This window comes from Xyrauchen texanus, chromosome 29 (assembly GCF_025860055.1).
Source record: "Xyrauchen texanus isolate HMW12.3.18 chromosome 29, RBS_HiC_50CHRs, whole genome shotgun sequence".
Lineage (NCBI taxonomy): Eukaryota > Metazoa > Chordata > Actinopteri > Cypriniformes > Catostomidae > Xyrauchen > Xyrauchen texanus.
In genome coordinates this window covers 33,137,162-33,157,312 of record NC_068304.1, presented here as the reverse complement: position 1 = coordinate 33,157,312, position 20,151 = coordinate 33,137,162, and the positions used below count along the sequence as shown (strand labels likewise).

Below are 20,151 nucleotides of genomic sequence, written 5' to 3'. Positions count from 1 at the left end.
ACAACCTTGTATTGCTTCTTCTGAACTTAAAATATTAACTCTAGTTTCTGGTGAAAATAGAATTGCCACTCCTGCACTAAAATTTAAATCATCTGTTGCCCCTTCCAACAAATTCTCCAATCAGCTTCATTATCTACATCACTATGAGTTTCCTGAAGCAATACAACATTTAGTCTTTTTACCTTGCTTTCCAAGACCAAATCACGTTTATATCTATCCCTCCCACCATTAACATTAATGGAGCCCACCATCAAAATATCCATATATGTATTAAAGAGGGAGAACGACAGAAATATAACAAAAAGAATGAACAAAGCCCATGTGATGCATTTCTGGTCAGTCACTCCAAAAAAAAAAAAATTCCCCTTTTCCTGCTTTTTCTTGTAAGATGCTTCTTTAACCGAAAACGCTTCTTTTCACTCAAAACTAACTGCCTTTTGAAAAACTGTAACATACCGAACAAACTTCTCAATGTCTGGGAAAAATCTTTAACATTCACCTGTTTGCCGGAAGTATTATCCAGAAAATGATTAATTTCCTCAAGGGTATATAAGGAAAATTCATTTTGAAGATTTCCCTGTGAACTATCAATGTCAATAGAATCAGTTTCATCAGACATGGCATCAATCATTTCATTATTTGTACAAATTAATGACCCACTCTTTTTAATTCCATCAGATTCTTCAAGATGACAGTCACTTTGCTCAACATTGCTGTTACCTGGTAACACTATTCCGTTCAACAACACTTACAGGTGTAACGTTCTCAGCATTACTGCTGCGAGTAACATCACTAACACCATTAACACTGCACTCATAAACCTCTGTTACGTCTGATTGTGTCTGCACTTCAGGCACTGTCTCAGAGATGACACGCCATGCTGTGCCAGTATCTGATTTCTGAATTCCAGAAGGACCTGCAATTTCTTTCTCAACAACATTTGCGGGGGCAATAGTGATCCTACACACCCGGTCCCGAATTAGGCTAATTAAGCCACCGTGAGGGATAAAGGTCGACTGCAGAGGATCATGCGGGAGAGAGAGATCATTAACGGACATGTCCGTCATGTGTGTGTTTATGTTGTCTTTTAAGTTTATCATTAAACTATTATTTATATCGTCAAGCCGGTTCTCGCCTCCTTTTCCATTGAATACGTTACACTGGTGCCGAAGCGCGGCCATCTGGTGGGGGATGTAGGTCATGCCGGTGGCACCCCGACCTGAGGTAACGCCGGGAGGAGTGTGGAGTGGAGGGGGGCGGGGCCGGGCTAGAATGTCGCATGCCCGGTCCCCAATCTGCCTGATGGGGCGCGCGAGGGATAAAGGCGGCCGGTGACGACGGTTCGAGAGAGAGAGAATTACAGGCATGTCTGTCATGTGTGTGTTTATGTTTGTGTGTTTTGGTTTTGAGTTTAATTAAATATTATTTATATTGACAAGCCGGTTCTCACCTCCTCCTTGCCCATCTTAACCTCCTTACAACCTTGTTTTATCTTGTCTGCATATTGAGCACTTGAAAGTAAAGGGCCAAATTACTAACAGCATATCTGTCTGCTTGTCTGTCTGTTTGTTTATCTGTCTGGATGGCTGTATGTCTGCTAGTCTAGCTTCTGGGCTCTGGTTTGTTGTTCTGAATATTTTTGTATAATTTCTATGAGCCCAGTTGATTGGTCCATTCATTTTTAACACCCTGCTTCAAAAAGATTAAAGACCAAATTTTTAGGGAATGACAGATTTCTTGCAAAAGATGAAAAATGCAACATTCAGTAACACTGTATCTCCCTCAATTTATTATACTGTAAACATATACACAAATATCCATAAAAGATATTGCCCTTATTGGATCGGTGCATTTAAAAAGCATTCAAGGAATTTCAATCAAAGGATATATATCCATTAAGACTGTCGCAAGCATTATATTAACTCAAAGCTGGCAGAGAGGGGCCTGTTAGTGCTTGTATAAAAGGCAAGCTGCTCTCTCATACAGTATATGATCATTTATTCTGAGGTAAGACAGCTTGCACTGTAACAGGCTTTCCATAGTGAGTGATGAGTTTGGATGAAAACAACCATAAATCTGCCTGTATAGAAATGTAAAAAGCTTGCAGCATTAGAGAAAGATGCATACTGAAGCTAAGTGGCAGAAGTGTATTTAGAAAATCATGGCACTGTTGTGATGATTACGCACTCAAGCTGTTTAAATGTAGATTAAGTTAAAAAGCACCCTGATGTGAACACATCTTATTTGTGCACATACTGATTAATTCATCTTGGGTTGCTAGACCTTTAACTTGTGGCAAAAAGTATTGTACATATTACAGCTTATTCTGGCCAAAACCGCTCACTTAGACAGGAAGATAAAGTCTGACTGACAGGTAAAAAAAAACAACTAGAGTTTCGTATGTACATTCCATTTAGGGGTGGGTTAATCTGAAACTGTTCAAACCACATGTCAAAAAAAATTTCACTCCTTTTCCAGATGGACTGGTTGCTTAAGTTAGCAGCCTGATCTTACAGTTAAATCAGAAAGTGTTGGTTGACTTTTCTTTAGCAAAAATCAGTATATGCTGACCGAAATGTAAAGCACTGCCCCCAGTGGCCACAGCGGGAAGTGTTGTAGGGTGTAAAGGCACATGTGAGCTCCATTAATGTCCAGGAGAGGTCACCCAAAAATACTTTTTACTGAAAATCTTATTCTTGGTAACATTTTACAATAAGGTTACATTTGTTAACATTAGTTAATGCCTCAAGTATCATGAACAAACAATTAACAATATATTTTTAAAGCATTTATTAATCTTTATAAATATACAATTGTTCATTGTCAGTTCATGTTAGTTCATAGTGAATTTATTAAGGTTAACAAATACAACTTTTGGTTTTAAAAATGTATTAGTATATGGTAAATTTAACTTGAACTAAGATTAATAAATGCTGTAAAATATTGTTCATTGTTAATTCATGTAAATTAATGTTGTTAACTAATGTTAACAAATGGAACATTATTGTAAAGTGTAAACAAAAATGTATCATTTAATTGATTATATTTAATATAAATGTATTATTATTATTAATAATATAATTAATTAATTTAAAAATGAATAAGGTTCGCCAGAGATTGTGCTTTTGACTAATAAAAGCAATTACTACAAAAAAAAAAAAAGCAGAATATCCTAATAACTGAAAATCACTTCAGCGAAGTGAGTGAAGGGTAGCTGGGATGTTTCTGGCTCAAAAGGTTCTGGAACAGAAATGAGATTAGACTAAGGGTGCTGATGAGCTAAAGTGTCTCTGAAGAATTCCCTTCTCAATTACGAGAACTGTGATGGCAAAGAGGCTTAACAAAATTGGATACAGGATTTTATCTAGGGACAGACTGCTTTCATTTAGCATTAGAAGGGAGTTACTAGTCTCTTCTGTCTCTCTTCTCTGTACAGAGGTGCCCTTCATAAACCTCAGCCCATGACTAAGAAAAGTATTTTGTTCAACTATACTTGCTCACCTGGAATTTACATGCTAAAACATATTTCTGAACTCTCTGTACAATCTCTAAACCAGCATTAGGACAATTCTCTGTTCTCTCTGATTCTTCTTAACAACATTAATTTGGCTCTATGCTATCAAACAGAGACTCAAATGGGTCTCAGTCCCACAGCAGACCATCATTAAAGATGAAATCAGAGTTTCCACTGTTCAGCATGGCAATATTTTAAAAGCACTGATTCTGATATTTCACAACTTTTACAAACTCTCTGATAGGGATATGCAAGGACGGGTCAACTAATTGACTAGTCGCTCGACAACTGACAAGTCGATTAAAGTTTTATTATAGTGCACTAGTTTTATAGCGGTTTTGCTTTTAATGGGAGAGGCAATTCTCAATAAATTGAAGATGCAACTTTTTTTTAGCATTTTTGTGTGTTGATAACTTGACTAATATTCACTATAAAACCCTCTCTGTGAAGTACTGTCTCTTTTAATGTTATGTTTCATCCTTTTATGCACAGCTGTCAAAGCCATCAAAGCACCGCTCTTGTACAAATTTACAGCTTGTACAGTTTGTTTGAGGATCTCATTCAGCTTGACATAGCAACAATTGCTCAACAAAGTGTTCGTGAATCCTAATATTTTATTACAACTATTTTTGGTTCAGCTATAATAACACACTTACTGTAAAATAAAAAGACATTGCATGGAAAATCATATTAATATGGTCCTTTCTGATTTCCATGTTTCTTTGAAAACAAATGTTTATATTTCAATTATAAAAATTGACAAATAAGGTTGTCTAAGGTGTTAAAATTAGAAATCTAACTTTCATGTGAACACTAGGAAGGACAAATCAACCCATCACTCTGACGCACCTGTCATTTGTTTTCGCAGTGGAGAGAGAGCTTGCCTGCTCAAGGTTGCCAGATTGCATGTCTAAAGCATCAACCTGGCAGCATATTTCCTAACTGTACAAAAGACACGATTCGATAGGGGGATTTCACCTATGGAAATCTGGCAACTTTACACATGTCGAAAGCTAAAGAGAGAGAGAGAGAGAGAGAGAGAGAGAGAGAGAGAGAGAGAGAGAGAGAGAGAGAGAGAGAGAGAGAGAGAGAGAGAGAGAGAGAGAGAGAGAGAGAGAGAGAGAGAGAGGGGCCACCTCCCAGAATTTTGGCAGCAAACTGAACTTACAATAGAAGAACTTTGGCCTTAATTAATTAGAGAGTTAAAGCAAAAACAACAAAGCAGTGGTCTGTGTTGTCCTCATTTTCAAACCTGCATAACTCTAGTATAAACGATAGTATGAGAGCTGCCAGGCCAGCACTTAAGATCAATCAATAAGCGCAAGTCTTGTAAAAACACAGCGTTACAATACAGGGTTGTGCGCCATCCAGACTGTACAGAGAATGCCTTTTAATTCTATTTCAATTCTTGAATTTAAATTGAGGTAACAAACTGGATGCAGAATTGTAAATCACATTTTAATTGCAATGGAATACAATTCAAAGAAATTAATATAACTGCTGTATGTGTATTTATTTTTATTTCAGCCTTATTTCAACATCTTACCATTACATTTAATGAAAAGCAATTAATCAATGCCTCCATTGATAGATTACCCTTGATGTAAATATTTTCATGCACTTTCTCAATGACAACTTTTGTCCTTGAATGAGCAGGTTTTTCCATGCATTTACTTGAACGACTCACTCAATTTAAATGGTATGACCCATTTTAGGGGTTGCTCAGATTAGAAAAACTAGTGGATTTGTGATTTATTATCAAATGCCAAATTCAGAAAACACTTGGGTGACAATAATATAAAATAATAAGGAATAAGTAAATAAATAACTAAAAACAAGGGGGGCAGCTGACCAAATCAGTCACCAGGCCCCCGGCATTTCCTCCACTGCTCTGGATGGCCAGTCTGGGCCTGTGCAGAAACTACACTATATAGACCCAAAAAGCATCTTTCTCCGTTTGCAGCCATTTTTTTTACAAGCAACATATACATTGCAAATATTTGATTATTTTACATTAGATGTTTTATCAGTTCCAGTTTCTGAAATGGCAGATAGCAAATGCCTTTGAGATGAATGGTAATGCTAATGGTATTATAGACCTCCAACTGAGTGACAGGATGTGGTGGAGAGAAACTTTCAGAAATCCAGTCCAATGAACCACTGGATAATACAGTGCCTGACACAATGGCTTTGTTGACTGGTCCTCGAAATAACCTTTGCTTTTACAGTCCACATTCTATAAGTCTTTTGAAGAATTACTTGCTCTTCTTTAGCACAAGCCCAATGAGATAAACAGCAAGGCCGGCAATTCAAGGTATGAAATTGCCTTAGTCCCTGAGAGAGCAGGTTGAGTCTCAGTTATTATATATTATATACTTTGGGCTAACATTTAAAATGTCCTGAAGAGGCTTGGAAGCCATGCTCCATTACATTGGAACGGATTATCAAATCTAATGTACCAGCCCCTTGAGGAATCGATTCCATACTGTGCAAGTCTCTAAAATTATCTTTTCTAAATGTGTCACACATGAGCACTGCTCTCTGGGATCACTGGCACAGCTCAAAATTTAATTTGACAAGATGAGATTATCGAACCAAATAACTGTTTTTGTTGGCGAGGACACTGTCTTGGAAGGGCTTGACATTTTGAAACAGCTCTCCATAATCTGAGCACATTCTTGAGGTATGCATTCAACAAGAATTCTGCCTGTTCTACAACATGGAGATCTACTGACTAACAACAATGTTGGGTCTTTGCAAGTGAGTGAAAATAAAAGCTAGTCTAGGACAATGACACGAAAATCTGCTGTGTTCTGTGTAGAGTACTTTTGTTGAAAATCATACCTCTTACATTTTCCATCAACAGTTCAGCTTTTAAAAACGCAAGTGCACATCCAAATTTTCTGTCACTCTCTCAGCAGCTGTATTAGAAGCCTCAATGGAGCTGTGGTAAATAGTTTTTTAAAAATGAAATCCAGGGTATTATAATACAAAGTAAAATTGTATAAATTTGCATGAAATGTCAGGTATATGTGATTAGGGTCCATTCATTTTATTCCACTGTACAGGACATAAGTTGTGTCATAAGGTATGTCTCTCAGACAATGGGTTTTGCAAACTCTCTAATACCGAAGACCACCAAAGATGCACCTGGCAAGGGTCACCCTTCCCAAAATATAAAGGAACTATATATTTTCATGAATAAAGGCCCATTTATACTAAGTTATTTTCAGAATGAAATAATTTACATATGTATTGTACTGATGCTATAAGAAATAATTCAAATATTAAATGGAACATCTTTGTATTTAGTTGACAGTATTCCTTTTTTCTACCCACTATTAGAGTAATGCCATTTTAGATTGGAAAATTTGAAAAGAAATGGAAATTTATTTGCAGTCTTTTGAAAGAAGAATGAAACAGTACTCAGTCCTATGGACCCCCTAATCACCGCCTCTCACCCCCTGGTGGTCCCTGGACCCCAGTTTGACAACCCCTGTCTCAAACAATGCACTCTACTGTTTTGTATGGAAGAAGGATCCCACCACATAAAAAAAAAACAAGAGGTGATTCTGATTTTTTTTTATCTAACAAGTGGAACTTTTTTTTTGTTATTTTTGCCCCTATTGGTCCTAATGACAAGAAATGTCACCGCTAATGCATACACAAAATCGCAAATGCGTGATAAACTCGCAATTGCTTGATAAAAACTCACACTTGCAACATTATATCTCATCATTACAAATTGTTATCACGCAGTTGCAAGCCTTTATCAGTGGCGGAGCTAGGGGTGGCTGTGGCCACAATGGACCGAAGCCTGGCCACCCCACACGCAATTGCTGTTTTAGTAAAAAAAAATGTTTAAATTTTTTGCCACAATTTAGTTCTTTAGAGGTGAAATCATCTCTGTGCAAATTTACAAACTCATTATGTGCGGGGTTGCCAAACCTCTCCTCCTGGTTGTCTCTACAGTTCAGGCCAAAGGGTCTGATTAATTGTTAGATCTACATTTAACACCACATTCTCTCTCTCTCTCTCTCTCTCTCTCTCTCTCTCTCTCTCTCTCTCTCTCTCTCCGCTCAATTAATGTGATTTAAACAGTATCCTGTAATTTCTACATCAGTTCATTTAATCTCATCATCAATCAAAAATTATTTGTGCAAAGTGTAAATTAACTTAAATGCACAGGTTCATGACAATATTATATTCATTACAACTCTCTGGAATACGAAATTCTGATTAGTCAATTGTGTTATTTGTGTTATTTAATATTGTCCCAGGCAACACATTTTCTATATACTGTAGCTGTACATGTATCTCTTATCACACTGTTGTTTCTTTCTTCTCATTTATAAAATAATTTAAACTCTATCAATATTTTATGGTTATTTATTTTCTTATTTTGCAACTAGCTGTGTAACAAGATGAATAAAGTGCATTCAGTCAGTCAGTCAGTCAGTCAGTCAAATAAACATTTCGGGGTGACTTTTTGTGTCAGTGATTTTGCAATAATAACTAGCTGTAGATTATTCCTTACATATACATTATTATAGATAAGGCAAGTTTATGTAAATGGCCTTTAAGATTTTTATTTTGATTGTAGTTTATTTTTAACACATTTATATATATATATATATATATATATATATATATATATATATATATATATATATATATATATATAATTGAGGTGAAAATTTCAAGGTAATTTCAAATGGGCCTCAACTCTCTGGTGACAGCCCCACTAAAATTGAGCTATTAATCGTTATAAATGTACGGCTTGAAACCAGCCAACCAACTGAACTCAATGAGCCACTGTATTTTCCTGATCTGACAGAGTTGCATTAATTTGCTCATGACAAGCAATAAATGAATTAGACTGAGAGGTGAGCGAGCAGAACGCTGTCTGAAGTGTTGGATAGGTTTTTAAAAGGGAGGATCAACAGACAGGCTGTTAAATATAACATCCCATTAACTTCTCCATTTGACTTTATAGCTGTTGCATAATTAGAGGCTCTGCAGACGGTGAAATGTGCTTTAATTTGGGTCACAAAATATGATCTTCATCATCCGTATGTCACAGAAAGGGAAAAACAGAAAATACAATTGGGCCAAAAAGTGGGAGACTACTAATGGTAAGCCTAGCAATAAACCGAAAAAAAGAATGGCATTCTAAATTCTAATAAATTAGATTTTTTTTTCTTCCTAATTCAACTTCTCCCTCAAATGATTGTGCTAAAAGTGATAATATACTTAAGTAATTATTATAATTTTTTTATTGAGTTAAAAAAGAATGTACAAAAGAGGCATTTGTACCAGTAGTCTAAAATGTTTGACAACATGTACATCGATATTAGTAAAAAACTGAGAAAAAGAGACATATGTTTTTTTGGCTTATACTGCTTATTGTATTTTAAAAAAAAAAAACAAACAAAAAAAAAAAACATTAAAAATATATACTTATTTATATACAACTAAAATTGTTACTATTTTCCAAGCATAAGTTTTATGATTTTTGTCATCCAAGAAATGTACCCTTAAAAGAACTGAGAGGAACATTGTTTGTTTTATTTGAGCATAGCAGTGTGTGTATTAACCCTTTATGTTCTTAGAGAATCATTTATGTGATTGTTGTTGTTCATCACTCTCTAGTGTGCAGTAATGAGACACACATAACTGGGAAACATAATTCAATGAACTGAACTTAGTAATGATAATAAAAAAAATTGTTATATATTAGTTATATAATAATAATTTGTTATAATTGCTTTATTTAGGACTCACTCTGATATTTCAAACACTAGGGAGCAGATTTTTACAACAAATGTGTGTAACAGACAAGAATAATATAATTCAACATTTAATCTATCTATCTATCTATCTATCTATCTATCTATCTATCTATCTATCTATCTATCTATCTATCTATCTATCTATCTATCTATCTATCTATCTATCTATCATACTGTGTGTATTCAAAATCTTCAGTTGCTTGTACATTTTTATATGCTTTTTTGCTACAAATATGAATTTATATGATAAAAAGTTCCAATCGTCGAGGGAGCACACTGGAATGGCATCTGGAGAATCAGGAAAGTAGAAAGTAAGGGAGAGTGGAGTGTTATATACAGTAAAGGAGCTGACTGACACTGTGATTGGAGGCAGGTGCAGGTGATCAGTATTCGGGGAAGTGGGAAGGTTGAGTGTACAGTATGTGGCGGGAAGGTCAGGTGGATCCGTGACAAAAACGCAAAGTTTATCCATTCAGAATTTATTCCTTGATGCTTATAAGCAAAGTGTTACAAATGTTTCACAAATCGCATGCCCGAAGCAGCGTGTGAGTCTGAGCTTCACCCCATAAGGCTTTCATAATTTCCACAGAATCGCTCAACAGTGCATATGAATGGGCAACTAAAGTCAGATTGTCAGATTCATCAGCAAATCAGATTGATTTTTTTGTTCTTGGTGGGGGTAATCTTTAGGATATGTCCCGGTCGAGGCCTTCTAGCTGGCCTTGAGTGATGCAGTCATGCTTTCAGTAATGTGTGTAATTCCAGAGCGAAGAGCGCAAGATCTTGCTGACGAGTCGGTTGGCACTGCCACATCACCACTGAGAAAGAGATCCTTATTGATTTAAAAACACAAGATATTCTGCAGGACCGTGTTATTGCTTAATTTATTAAACAGGAAAGGAGGACAGATTTTCACTTCAAGTAAATTGGTAAGTGCATTTGGCATTGTTAAAGCAACATCAGGAGTTTTCTAAATGTAAATTAGGCTGCTTCAGTATTAAGTGTCAGATCAAGTTTTGAAATGTACTGCTGCGTTCCATTCAACTTCGATTTTACAACTTCCTACTAGGAAAAGTGCAAAGGAAAGCATCTTGAAGTCAGAATTACAACTTATAGGCATGTGCAGAAATTCTCAACTCGCCGAGATGCAGGGGCATGATGTTACACAAACATGTCCACATTCAGGGAGATATACAATGTAAGTGATAAACTTTCACTTTATTAAGTAATATCGATTAATGAGTTCATTTCCACATTACATATTAAAGCTTGTTTAACTAGCACCTGCAGAAACAGGTGTATAAAACATGGTAAATTATAATATCTTTTGATAATCGTACAACTGAAGCACAAATGCTAGCACTGCAGCATTGTTTATCAGTTGGGTTGCTAGGAGACATCTCTAATGAAAGTCAAACCCCTTCTAATCTAATGGGAGCATTGCAGTTTTGTTTCCATAAACATCATCTTCCGAATATCGGGGAATAGAATGCATTTATGGTTGGAGAAATCAAGTAGGACTATCCCACAACCTACTTGAATGGAACACAGCATAACCTTGAACCCTGATGAAACTAAATGTAATGCAAGCAACTAATTTAGATGTTCATACAAACACACATTGTGTAGTTCTCGAAATCCATATACTGTATACAGCTGACCAATTTACAATCTATAGGTTTACCAAATGGTTCAGTGGTTAACCATTTAGAGTAGTTGGATTATGTGTTGGTCAAATGTGTTTATGGAAATCAGAAGAGAAGCATATCAAATGTATTGTGAGCATTGCATTGTGAAAGACAGTAACTTCAAATGAAAGGTATTTCTTTGATGACACACTGGTTAGGTATGGAGAAAATGTTACTGTGTCATTTGTGTGTTGTACTTAGTCAATTGAACATGTGATTACATGTTTGAAAAAACAGCCTTTTTGATGATCTGCTTTGATTTTTGTACTAAGAGTTGTGAGGTTTTACCACATACTTGTGATAATAGTACCAAAGCTATCAACAAAAATGATAAATAATAATTAGGTGAAACAAGGATGCATGAAACTGGAGTGTGAGAACATAATCATTGTCTAATGATGTCACATGTTTCACTCATTTCACTGTGTCTGCATACTGTAATAGTTCAAATGAAATGACAAAAGTTTGTGTTTTGAACAATATTTGATTTATGCATCATTTGTTTTAATTTCCATATCTACATATCCATTGACACAAATGCATGTTTTTCTTTGGACTAATCAAATAAAAGGGGCCACCAAATATCTTGTCGTTGAATATTTTATTTGCAAATTAAGTATTAATAACTCAGAGTCCGTAAAAATATACATTTTTTTAATTATAGTGGGACATATTTACAAGAATGAATCTTCTTCCAAATTAACAAACTGGTTCAGAAAACTAAAAATGAGCACAACAGCTAAAACAGTGAAAGAAAGACCATGAGTAATTTCACTTCCATTATACCATTATACGTCTCCACGTTCAAAAAACAGAAAGAAAACAGAGGAAAGCGCAGAAAATGAAACAAGAAAAAAATGGAAAAAAGATAATAAGCGATATGAACCTAAAAAATTATTTCAAACATACAGAGAGATCATATTTACACATACATATTTAGCTGAATACAGGTATGAACACAGAATCGAAGCATTTTCAATATCTGACGTGTAGACGATAACATGCAATTCCTTTGCTTTTCCACTGGAAAATTGTTCCCTTTTTACTCCTATCAAAGTAACACATACTACTACAGTTTCTTAGAGGAGTCAAAGGAGCCATTTTCAGACATCAAACATAATTTTTCTCACAACCAACCTGAGTAAAAATGATCGGTTTGAGGCTACACAGACAGTCAAGTACGTCTTTTAAATTAGAGCAGTATTTCAAAAACACATTGACCATTAACAATTTCCCTGGGTTAAATTCCATTCCAAAAAAATATCCTTAAGTAATGTGAGCACTCGGTCGGAACGTATTGGCAGCTATTGGAGTGGGTACCCTGGTGGTGTCTAAATACCACAACGGCTCTTTTGGAGTGTTGAAATAAAAGCCACTAAAGATTAACTGTAAGAAAGTGTTGGTTGTTTTGATGGGAGGAGAGAAGATGCTAGAGAGAGCTTAAAAACAAACTAAAGTGAAGCAAAAGAACAGAACAATGGATGGGGAGGGGCATGCTTTCAATCAGCTTTCCTAATTTTCAGACGATACAGTGGGCTGCACTTGGATAGTACTCTATAATTGGTGCTGCAACGTCCCAAAACACTTGAAATGTTAAAGGATAAAGGCACAAGTTAATGAGTCAAATATTAACTGACTGCTGAATTCAATTCTTTTTAGTGTGGATGTGGCCTTTAGTTTATCAAGTATCACTGGTTTAATAACATGCTAAGTGCCATTTGTATGATGAACAGAATTGTTACCAATGTATAATGTTCCAACTTCCATTTCCATGAAGCCAGCTGCCTATGTATGCAATAGACAGCAAGGCACCTCACTAGGAACTATTGAATGAAAAGAGTTACTGGTACAATGTGAAAACAATATTGTGATCACTTAACATAAGGGGTGCTGGAAAAGCATCTTGGTAACTCCACACACCTAAACGCACATCATATTTGTTCTTGATTTGGGGGTAAGTGTATTTGGAGAGGCTCTGTGGGGTTTGGATGCATAGAACTCTGCCTGTGTTCTCCTTCTGAGTCCCATCATTCACTCCTCACTCTGGGTGACAGCCCATCCATCACACTTACTGACAACACTTCACAAAACAATAATGCCTACATCGGCTCGTGGCTCCAGATTTTGTGTCTCTTTTTATGTGGTTGTGGTATCCTTCTTGTGTTTGTGTACCCATGGGAAGCAGTGTATCTGTGTGTGTGTGTGTGTAGCAAATACAATCATAGGGGCAGGTAACAGAAAGCCATTGAATCAGCACTCGGATACATTACAGAGTCCATCATTACTGCAACCCAATAAGAATGATGAACAATGTGTCTTCTACTTGACACATGTGCTTGTGGAAATGTGCCACTGGAAGTAATCAAAATCCTGAAAACTGAAAAGGCCGTTTGGATCTGCACAGTTGGGTAATTGCGTCATTTATTTGCTTCCACACCTATTATGGCTAGACACACACAGAATATGCAAGCAGATTTCCACAGAATTGGAACACCCATCCTTCACATCCCCTTGCATATTTGTTTATTTAATATTTTAATGCTTTCAGCTGGCAATAAGATGTTTTACTCTCAGTAATGTTTAACCCTTTCACACATATGATTAAACTGGTGTAATTAGACTAGGCTGGGCTCGCACGTTCAAACCAGTGTGATCTGCATTCATGCTGACGTTTATCAGCTAAATCAGTTGTCATAGTGACTGAAGCGGTTGTCATAATGAATCAGCCGCTGAAATTGTCTTTTCAACATCACAATATCTTTATTTTTATATGTTACAAACTTTAAAACAATCACTAAACAAAAGTATATAAAGCTTTTACTGTTGGAGCACACAGTTTAGATGCAGCGCTGCGGCCATGTTTTCTGACGTCAAAGAATATACAAACTAGTCAGTCTACTCAAGCCTTCTCCCACTCCGTCCGTCACAACCACTTCTGGGGCTGGGCAATGGAAGGGCTAGGTTTTTAGAACCTCCTTTTGTATTGTTATATGACAATACAATTCACGGTTGCATTTTATCTATCATAAACAATCATTATAAAATCAAAAACCACAAAATATGTTTGGTAATATATAATCTGACCTTCAGTGCACCCGCTGTGATATAATCTGTCCTCCAGTGCATCTGCTGTGAAGTGTGAGGTAAGATTTATTTTAATTACAGTGCACATTAAAAAACTCATGCTGGGAGATCCATTAGTACGTGAGAAACTTGTGCGAAAAGGTTAACATGTTTTTCTATTACAGTTTTGACAACTCTAAGAATAAATTGTAGGTGTTGTTTGGTAATGAGAAGCTCTTAAATTTGGTCTTGGTGGAACAGACCTGTTTATGCTGCTGCAGAGCAAGTACGAAGACTTGCTACCGCTAGAACGTAAGCAATGCTGCTGCATGACAATTACACATATATAAACTCCCCTAGCTCTAGACAGTGGTGCTGGGGAGGAGGAGGATTTCAGAGAGAAAACTCTTGCAGAGCACTAAAGTGAGACCAGCTAACCTGCAAACAACTAAGGCTATTTAAATGTTAGACAAAGAGAGAGGGCACAAGTTGATTGGCTTACAGATTACATATCAAATGGCCTATCAGTTAGGGTCCTGGAGTATGCGAGTCGATTGGCTAAGAGCATGTTTAAAGGACAAATCAGCTTGCAACATGTGGAGTTTTATGACTGAACTTGAATCATGTTCAAATTTATTCCACGGATTTCTCCCCCAAAGCAGTAAAAGAAATATGGGAAATATTTGCATATTTTATCTGGGCCTGCTTATAGCTTTTCCTCTCTTAAACATTTTTAAGGTCCATCAATGGCAGATATATAAATTGCTACTAAAAATAAGTGATTCTAATTATTAAAAGGAGCTTAGCAGGTCAAGGGGTACAATGACAATTACCAATTATTACTCTCTGAAAATGCTTAATACCACATCTACATCTTAATTATGACCTAACTCCAGTCTTCAACTGATAACTAAAAGGATATTGTGTGCGTATATTTATCTGTATATACAATATAAAACAGCATCATGACTACAGAGTGTACATTATTTGTGTGGTGGCGTTTGACTGCCTCTTTCTGCCAGAGCGTTCTCCCTCCACTGATGGGATTTCAAAGGGGTCGCTTTAAACATGGCTTCCAAGACACATCAATTTTTCATCTGGTACATTGTGAAGAAGGTACTGAACAGGAAAAACTATCTCAGGGGGGAAAAATACTGTGAAGGCACACAAAACAGGCAACTTGTCCATTTAAAAAGTCATATAGCGATAGAGAAACCACTAATGGAGAGATTCTGACTGCGCTTGTTCGAGGAAGCCTCAGGGCGACTGACACAAAGAGGCAGCCATCTTCCCAGCTGAAAACACCAGCATTGCTTGTCACCAGCTTATGGACAGCTTTGGATGTTGGATATGTTGTCCACCAGCAAACAGGACAAAACCACCTTGAAACAGCATAGAAATTTATGCTGGGCTCAGTTGGTCTTTTCATCATGGTTCAGACAGCCTGATGTTAAGGGGGTCCTAGGAAAGCCTCATGACAGTATCTTGGTGCATACACAAACTAGAAGTAGAGTACCTTGGTGCATACACAAATTTGCACCTGCAGTGCACACAATAACATACGCATTAATTTGCACACATTCACACAAGCTCTGTACATAAGTCCCTGCTATATCATTCCCTTTTGATTACTTATCCACAGTACTGTGAGATTATATTTAAAAGTTACTTGTGCTTCATATGCAATCATGTAGTACCACTGGGAATTCTAAAAGAAATAATAAATAAATAAAAGCAATATCTATCTTTGTCTTATACACATTCAACGTATTCGTGACAGATTTAGGTTTCAGTACCATTGTAAGTAAAGCTGTAAAAATATACAATTCAGTATGCAATTCAAACTAAAGCACAACTGTCCATCAAATGGTGAGGATGACATCCAATCCCAGACCACAGAATGTATTTTCTAATAATTAGCTAAGAATGTATTGTGCCCGCTGATAGCGTCATTTATTTGCACATGCTGTTTGTGTTGTTTTAGCTCCAAATTCACTAAAGAACTTAAAATAAATTGCGAACACAGTTTTCACAGTGCTATTTGAGGATGCAGCAGACTTCCATGATGTGCACAACTTAACTGCACCAAGCAAATAGTGCTGAGTTTTGTCAAATGCGTTTGCGCATAAAAGTATGACAGTAAGGGTGCTTACATGCACAATCTTGCACCAATTAAGCTTAATAAGCTGACAACGTCTGTGGTCATGTCAACACCTTAAATGGCACTCACATGGAATATGGGCCATAAGGTCATTAATGGTTTAAGCAAAAATTATTGGCACACATAGATATCTGCCTATTACCCAGATTTTGTGTTGCATATAAACACCTTTACCAGCATTTTTACCGACTTACCCAATGTACGCAGGTGTTGTGCGCATGCCTCTTTTCGTTTTGATGTCAAAAGCATCGAATCATTTAATGCTTTACAGTCTCATGTAAACACTGTATTCTTGCTGTTACGGGTTTCACAGCATGGGCAAGGAGGAGGCGGGATCCGGCTGAACCGCAACGCAACTTTTAATTATATAAATAAATGTCATGAAACATAAACACATGGAAACACACACACACACACAGTGGCCACGTGTGTCACTCTCTCTCTCTAACTGGTGCCCCCGGCTCATCTTTATCCCCCTCTCGGCTGATAAGGACAATTCAGTGCCAGACGTGCGTCATGCCCTCCACACTTGTGTTGCCCTCATCACACTTGTGTTGTCAGATTTTTTGAGTAAGCTGATTCTTGGTAGTTACCAGCATATTGGTGTGCATGCAAATGTGCTCATTGACTTAATTTGAATGGCACAGCCCAGTACTAGAACATATGGTGCCTGGTTAAACTGGTTTGTGGGGACTTATTAAATAAGACAGGTTTTTGTGCCGAAATATTGCACACAAATGTGCTGCACCAATTTAGTGAATTTGCCCTATAGTGTGGTATACAATAAATAACTGAAAGTCTCTCTGTGCCGCCAAGCCTCATACGCATATCATTTACATCTTTATTTGCTGGAATGTCCATCGGGAGTCATCCTTTCAAAACATTCCACGTTTTCTTCTTTTTGATGGGTCGTTAAGCCTATAACACAATTGCTTTAGATTTTCATGTCTGGGAGGCCGATGGTAGCATTGCATTTGTGAAAGGGTGACTTTTTGGGAACATTTTGAATGAGATGGACTGGATATCTTTATAAACAGTCCATTTTCCAAGAGATACCCAACCTCTATCAACAGGCTCTCAGATAATATTGTTCATTTATCTTTAGATGCTGGCTGTTCCTTCAACCCCTCTCCATCATTGCTTCATAAACCCAGCATGCCCTTGGTCCTTTAGCCTCTCTGATTCAATAAATAAATAAACTGCACTTGGGGAAATCTTTCTACCCCATCGCCCACAAAGCTTCCAAATCCTTCAAGAGTTCAAAAAGACCAAGAAAAAATAATAACATTATAAAAGGTCAGTCTGCACTATGAGATCCAGAAAAAAAGAAGAAGAATGAGACCAAATATTTTTGTTTTTCAGTTCTACTCTTTGTTCTTGTAAAACTTCAGAAGGGGGCAAGCAATTGGTATTTGTCTCTTGTAAATATGCATTCAACATTTTAGCTTTAATATGATTGATTTTATTTCAACTTACATCATTTAAGTATGCTTTTATGTTATTGTTTAAGTGTTTTTTTTCTTTTTCTTATTCAATTGAAGTTGTAACTTTAAGAAGAGTCACTGCAAGTTTCCTATACAGAATTCCTTTACACTTCTTTCTACACTGTCTGAAAGGCTTTACTTTGGGTGGGCACAATGACTCCCGTTGGGATAGTCAAGCCCACTGGTGGGTTGGGGGGTCTGAATTTTGGGGTGACAGGAGGTTCTGGGGTCTTGGTCACCGCCTGTGTGTAGGATGGGGGAGACTGGGGAAACCCATGGGGCTGTCCGTTCTCCTTAAGGGCATTGACGGCAGGTGGCCGTGGGCGTTGGCATCGAGGGCCGCTGTTGTGCACCATGGATTGTGTAGAGGAAGCACCGGAGCGGGAGCTGCCAGAGCGAGATGAGGAGAGAGAGTTGGGCTTCACCAACTTGGCTTTGGGAGCTTCTGCATCCTCCCTACAAACATGATATCAACAAAACAAAGACATATTAGTTAGTAGGAATGCCAGAAAAAAAAAAAAAAAAACTTTTTCAACAGTATCAGTTGTACAAATTCAATTTAGTCTCTGTAGTCAAGCCAATTTCGAAACAAATAAATAAAAGAATTGGTTTATACCTACAGAGCTATTTTAATAAATTACAGTAATTTGTATGGATAGCACAAAGACAGTTCTTTTGTACTGTTTTTGAGTTGGCCAAATTATAGGCTAGTTTATAAGCTATGGTTATGAGTTTCTGCCCTTACCTCATGCATTTTCAAGCTTTTCAGTGGGTGAAATGTGGTAAAATGCATCTGTTTTTTTTTTTCTCCATATATATATATATATATGTAGCCAAGTGGAAACATTTCATGTAATTTAACTCATCACAAATTGAATGTGGCCCTTTTAAGAACCAGAGTTTTGTGACACCTGCACTCTCCTGTTAGAGAAGACAGAGCATTCATTGTGTAGGAGAGCTCCCATTTTTTTTCATCATTTGATAATGACTGGCCTATGCCATATTTAGTTTAACCATATTTCATTTTGTATTTTATTTCCTTTTTGTCCCTTTTTATATAATATGGCACCAAAACCACTGTTTATTCCTTTTTAATAAACAGCTGTCAGAATAAACCCCCTGTAAACGGTCTGTATCTTATTACTGAATGTTTACTTGGGTACTTGATACTTGAATATTTAATTAAGTGTAACGAATGCAGGAGTGAAGGCAGACGAGGAGGTGCGGATCCAAAAGCAGGTTCTTTATTATAAATCAAAGTGAGGGCAAACAAACAGGAACAAAGAAACATCCACGAGGGGAAAACAACATGAACATGAAAAACATCCACAGGCAGGAGAAACAACCATAACATTCACGTGAAACAACATTCAACGACAGACAAGGACTAAACCAAAAACCAGGATATAAATACAAAAACATGGGAAAAAGGGGCCAATGAACAAACAGAACACAAACTAGGTGACAAGGTGATTAACAGAAACCAAAGGCAAATTAACAAGGGCAGGTGAAAACAATGAACAGTGAACACGAGGGAAAACAAGACTATGGAGGTACAAGGGTGACAAAAGTGAAAACTAAGGAATAACAAAAGTGACAAAATTACAAACAAAGGGCAACAGTGAGACAAGACAGGGTAACCGTTACATAGCCCCCTCAAGGATCGGATACCAGACGATCAACAAAACAAAAAACAGGAAGAACAACTGACAAATGACAGGGGGCACAAAGGGCAGACAGGCAGTCCAGGGGGCAACGAGAGGCAGACCGGCAGTCCGGGGGGGCGACGAGGGGCAGGCAGGCAGTCCAGGGAGCAACGAGGGGCAGGCAGGCAGGCCAAGGGGGGGCACAAGGGACACGGAGACAGACAAAGGAGGGCGAGAGGGCAGATTAGCAGTCTCTGGGGGTGTGTGCTGGGAACCAGGTCAGGTGGCCTGGGAAGCTTCCACCGGGTAGGGGCGGGTTTAGGTGGACTGGGAGATGGCCGCAGAGCAGGGGCCGGTTCGGGGGCCTGGGAGGTGGCCATCGACAGGACAGGAGAGCCTGGGAGGCAACCTCAGGACAGGGCAGGTCCCGAGGCGGAGCTGAGAGGGGCTCTGGAGACGAAGCTGTGGGAGGTTCTGGAGGCCCAGGAGGCGGAGCCAAGGGAGGCGGACTCCATGGAAAGCTCTGGAGGAGCAGGAGGCAGAGCTGGGGGAGGCTCTGGGAGCTCAGGAGGCGGAGCTGAGGGAGGCTCAGGAGGCGGGGCTGAGGGAGGCTCAGGAGGCGGGGCTGAGGGAGGCTCAGGAGGCGGGGCTGAGGGAGGCCTAGGAGGTGGAGCCGAGGATGGCTCAGGAGGTGGAGCCGAGGGTGGTGGCGCCGTAGGCAGTTCTAGAGGCGGAGGCCTGGAAGGCTCCGGGGACGGAGCTGAGGAAGGCTCAGGAGACGAGGAAGGCTCTGGAGGCGGAGC

The 20,151-nt window shown here is 38.0% G+C and overlaps 1 protein-coding gene across 1 annotated transcript in view; it reads right to left on the bottom strand.

The window, feature by feature from the left end:
* Positions 1–11,587: 11,587 nt before the first annotated feature.
* LOC127622652 (CXADR-like membrane protein) overlaps positions 11,588–20,151 on the bottom strand; it is a 128,790-nt gene continuing 120,226 nt past the window's right edge. The window contains exon 7 of the mRNA XM_052096672.1: positions 11,588–18,158. Coding sequence (XP_051952632.1) covers positions 17,819–18,158 — 340 coding nt within the window. The 3' untranslated portion in view covers positions 11,588–17,818. The remainder of the gene's footprint in view (positions 18,159–20,151) is intronic.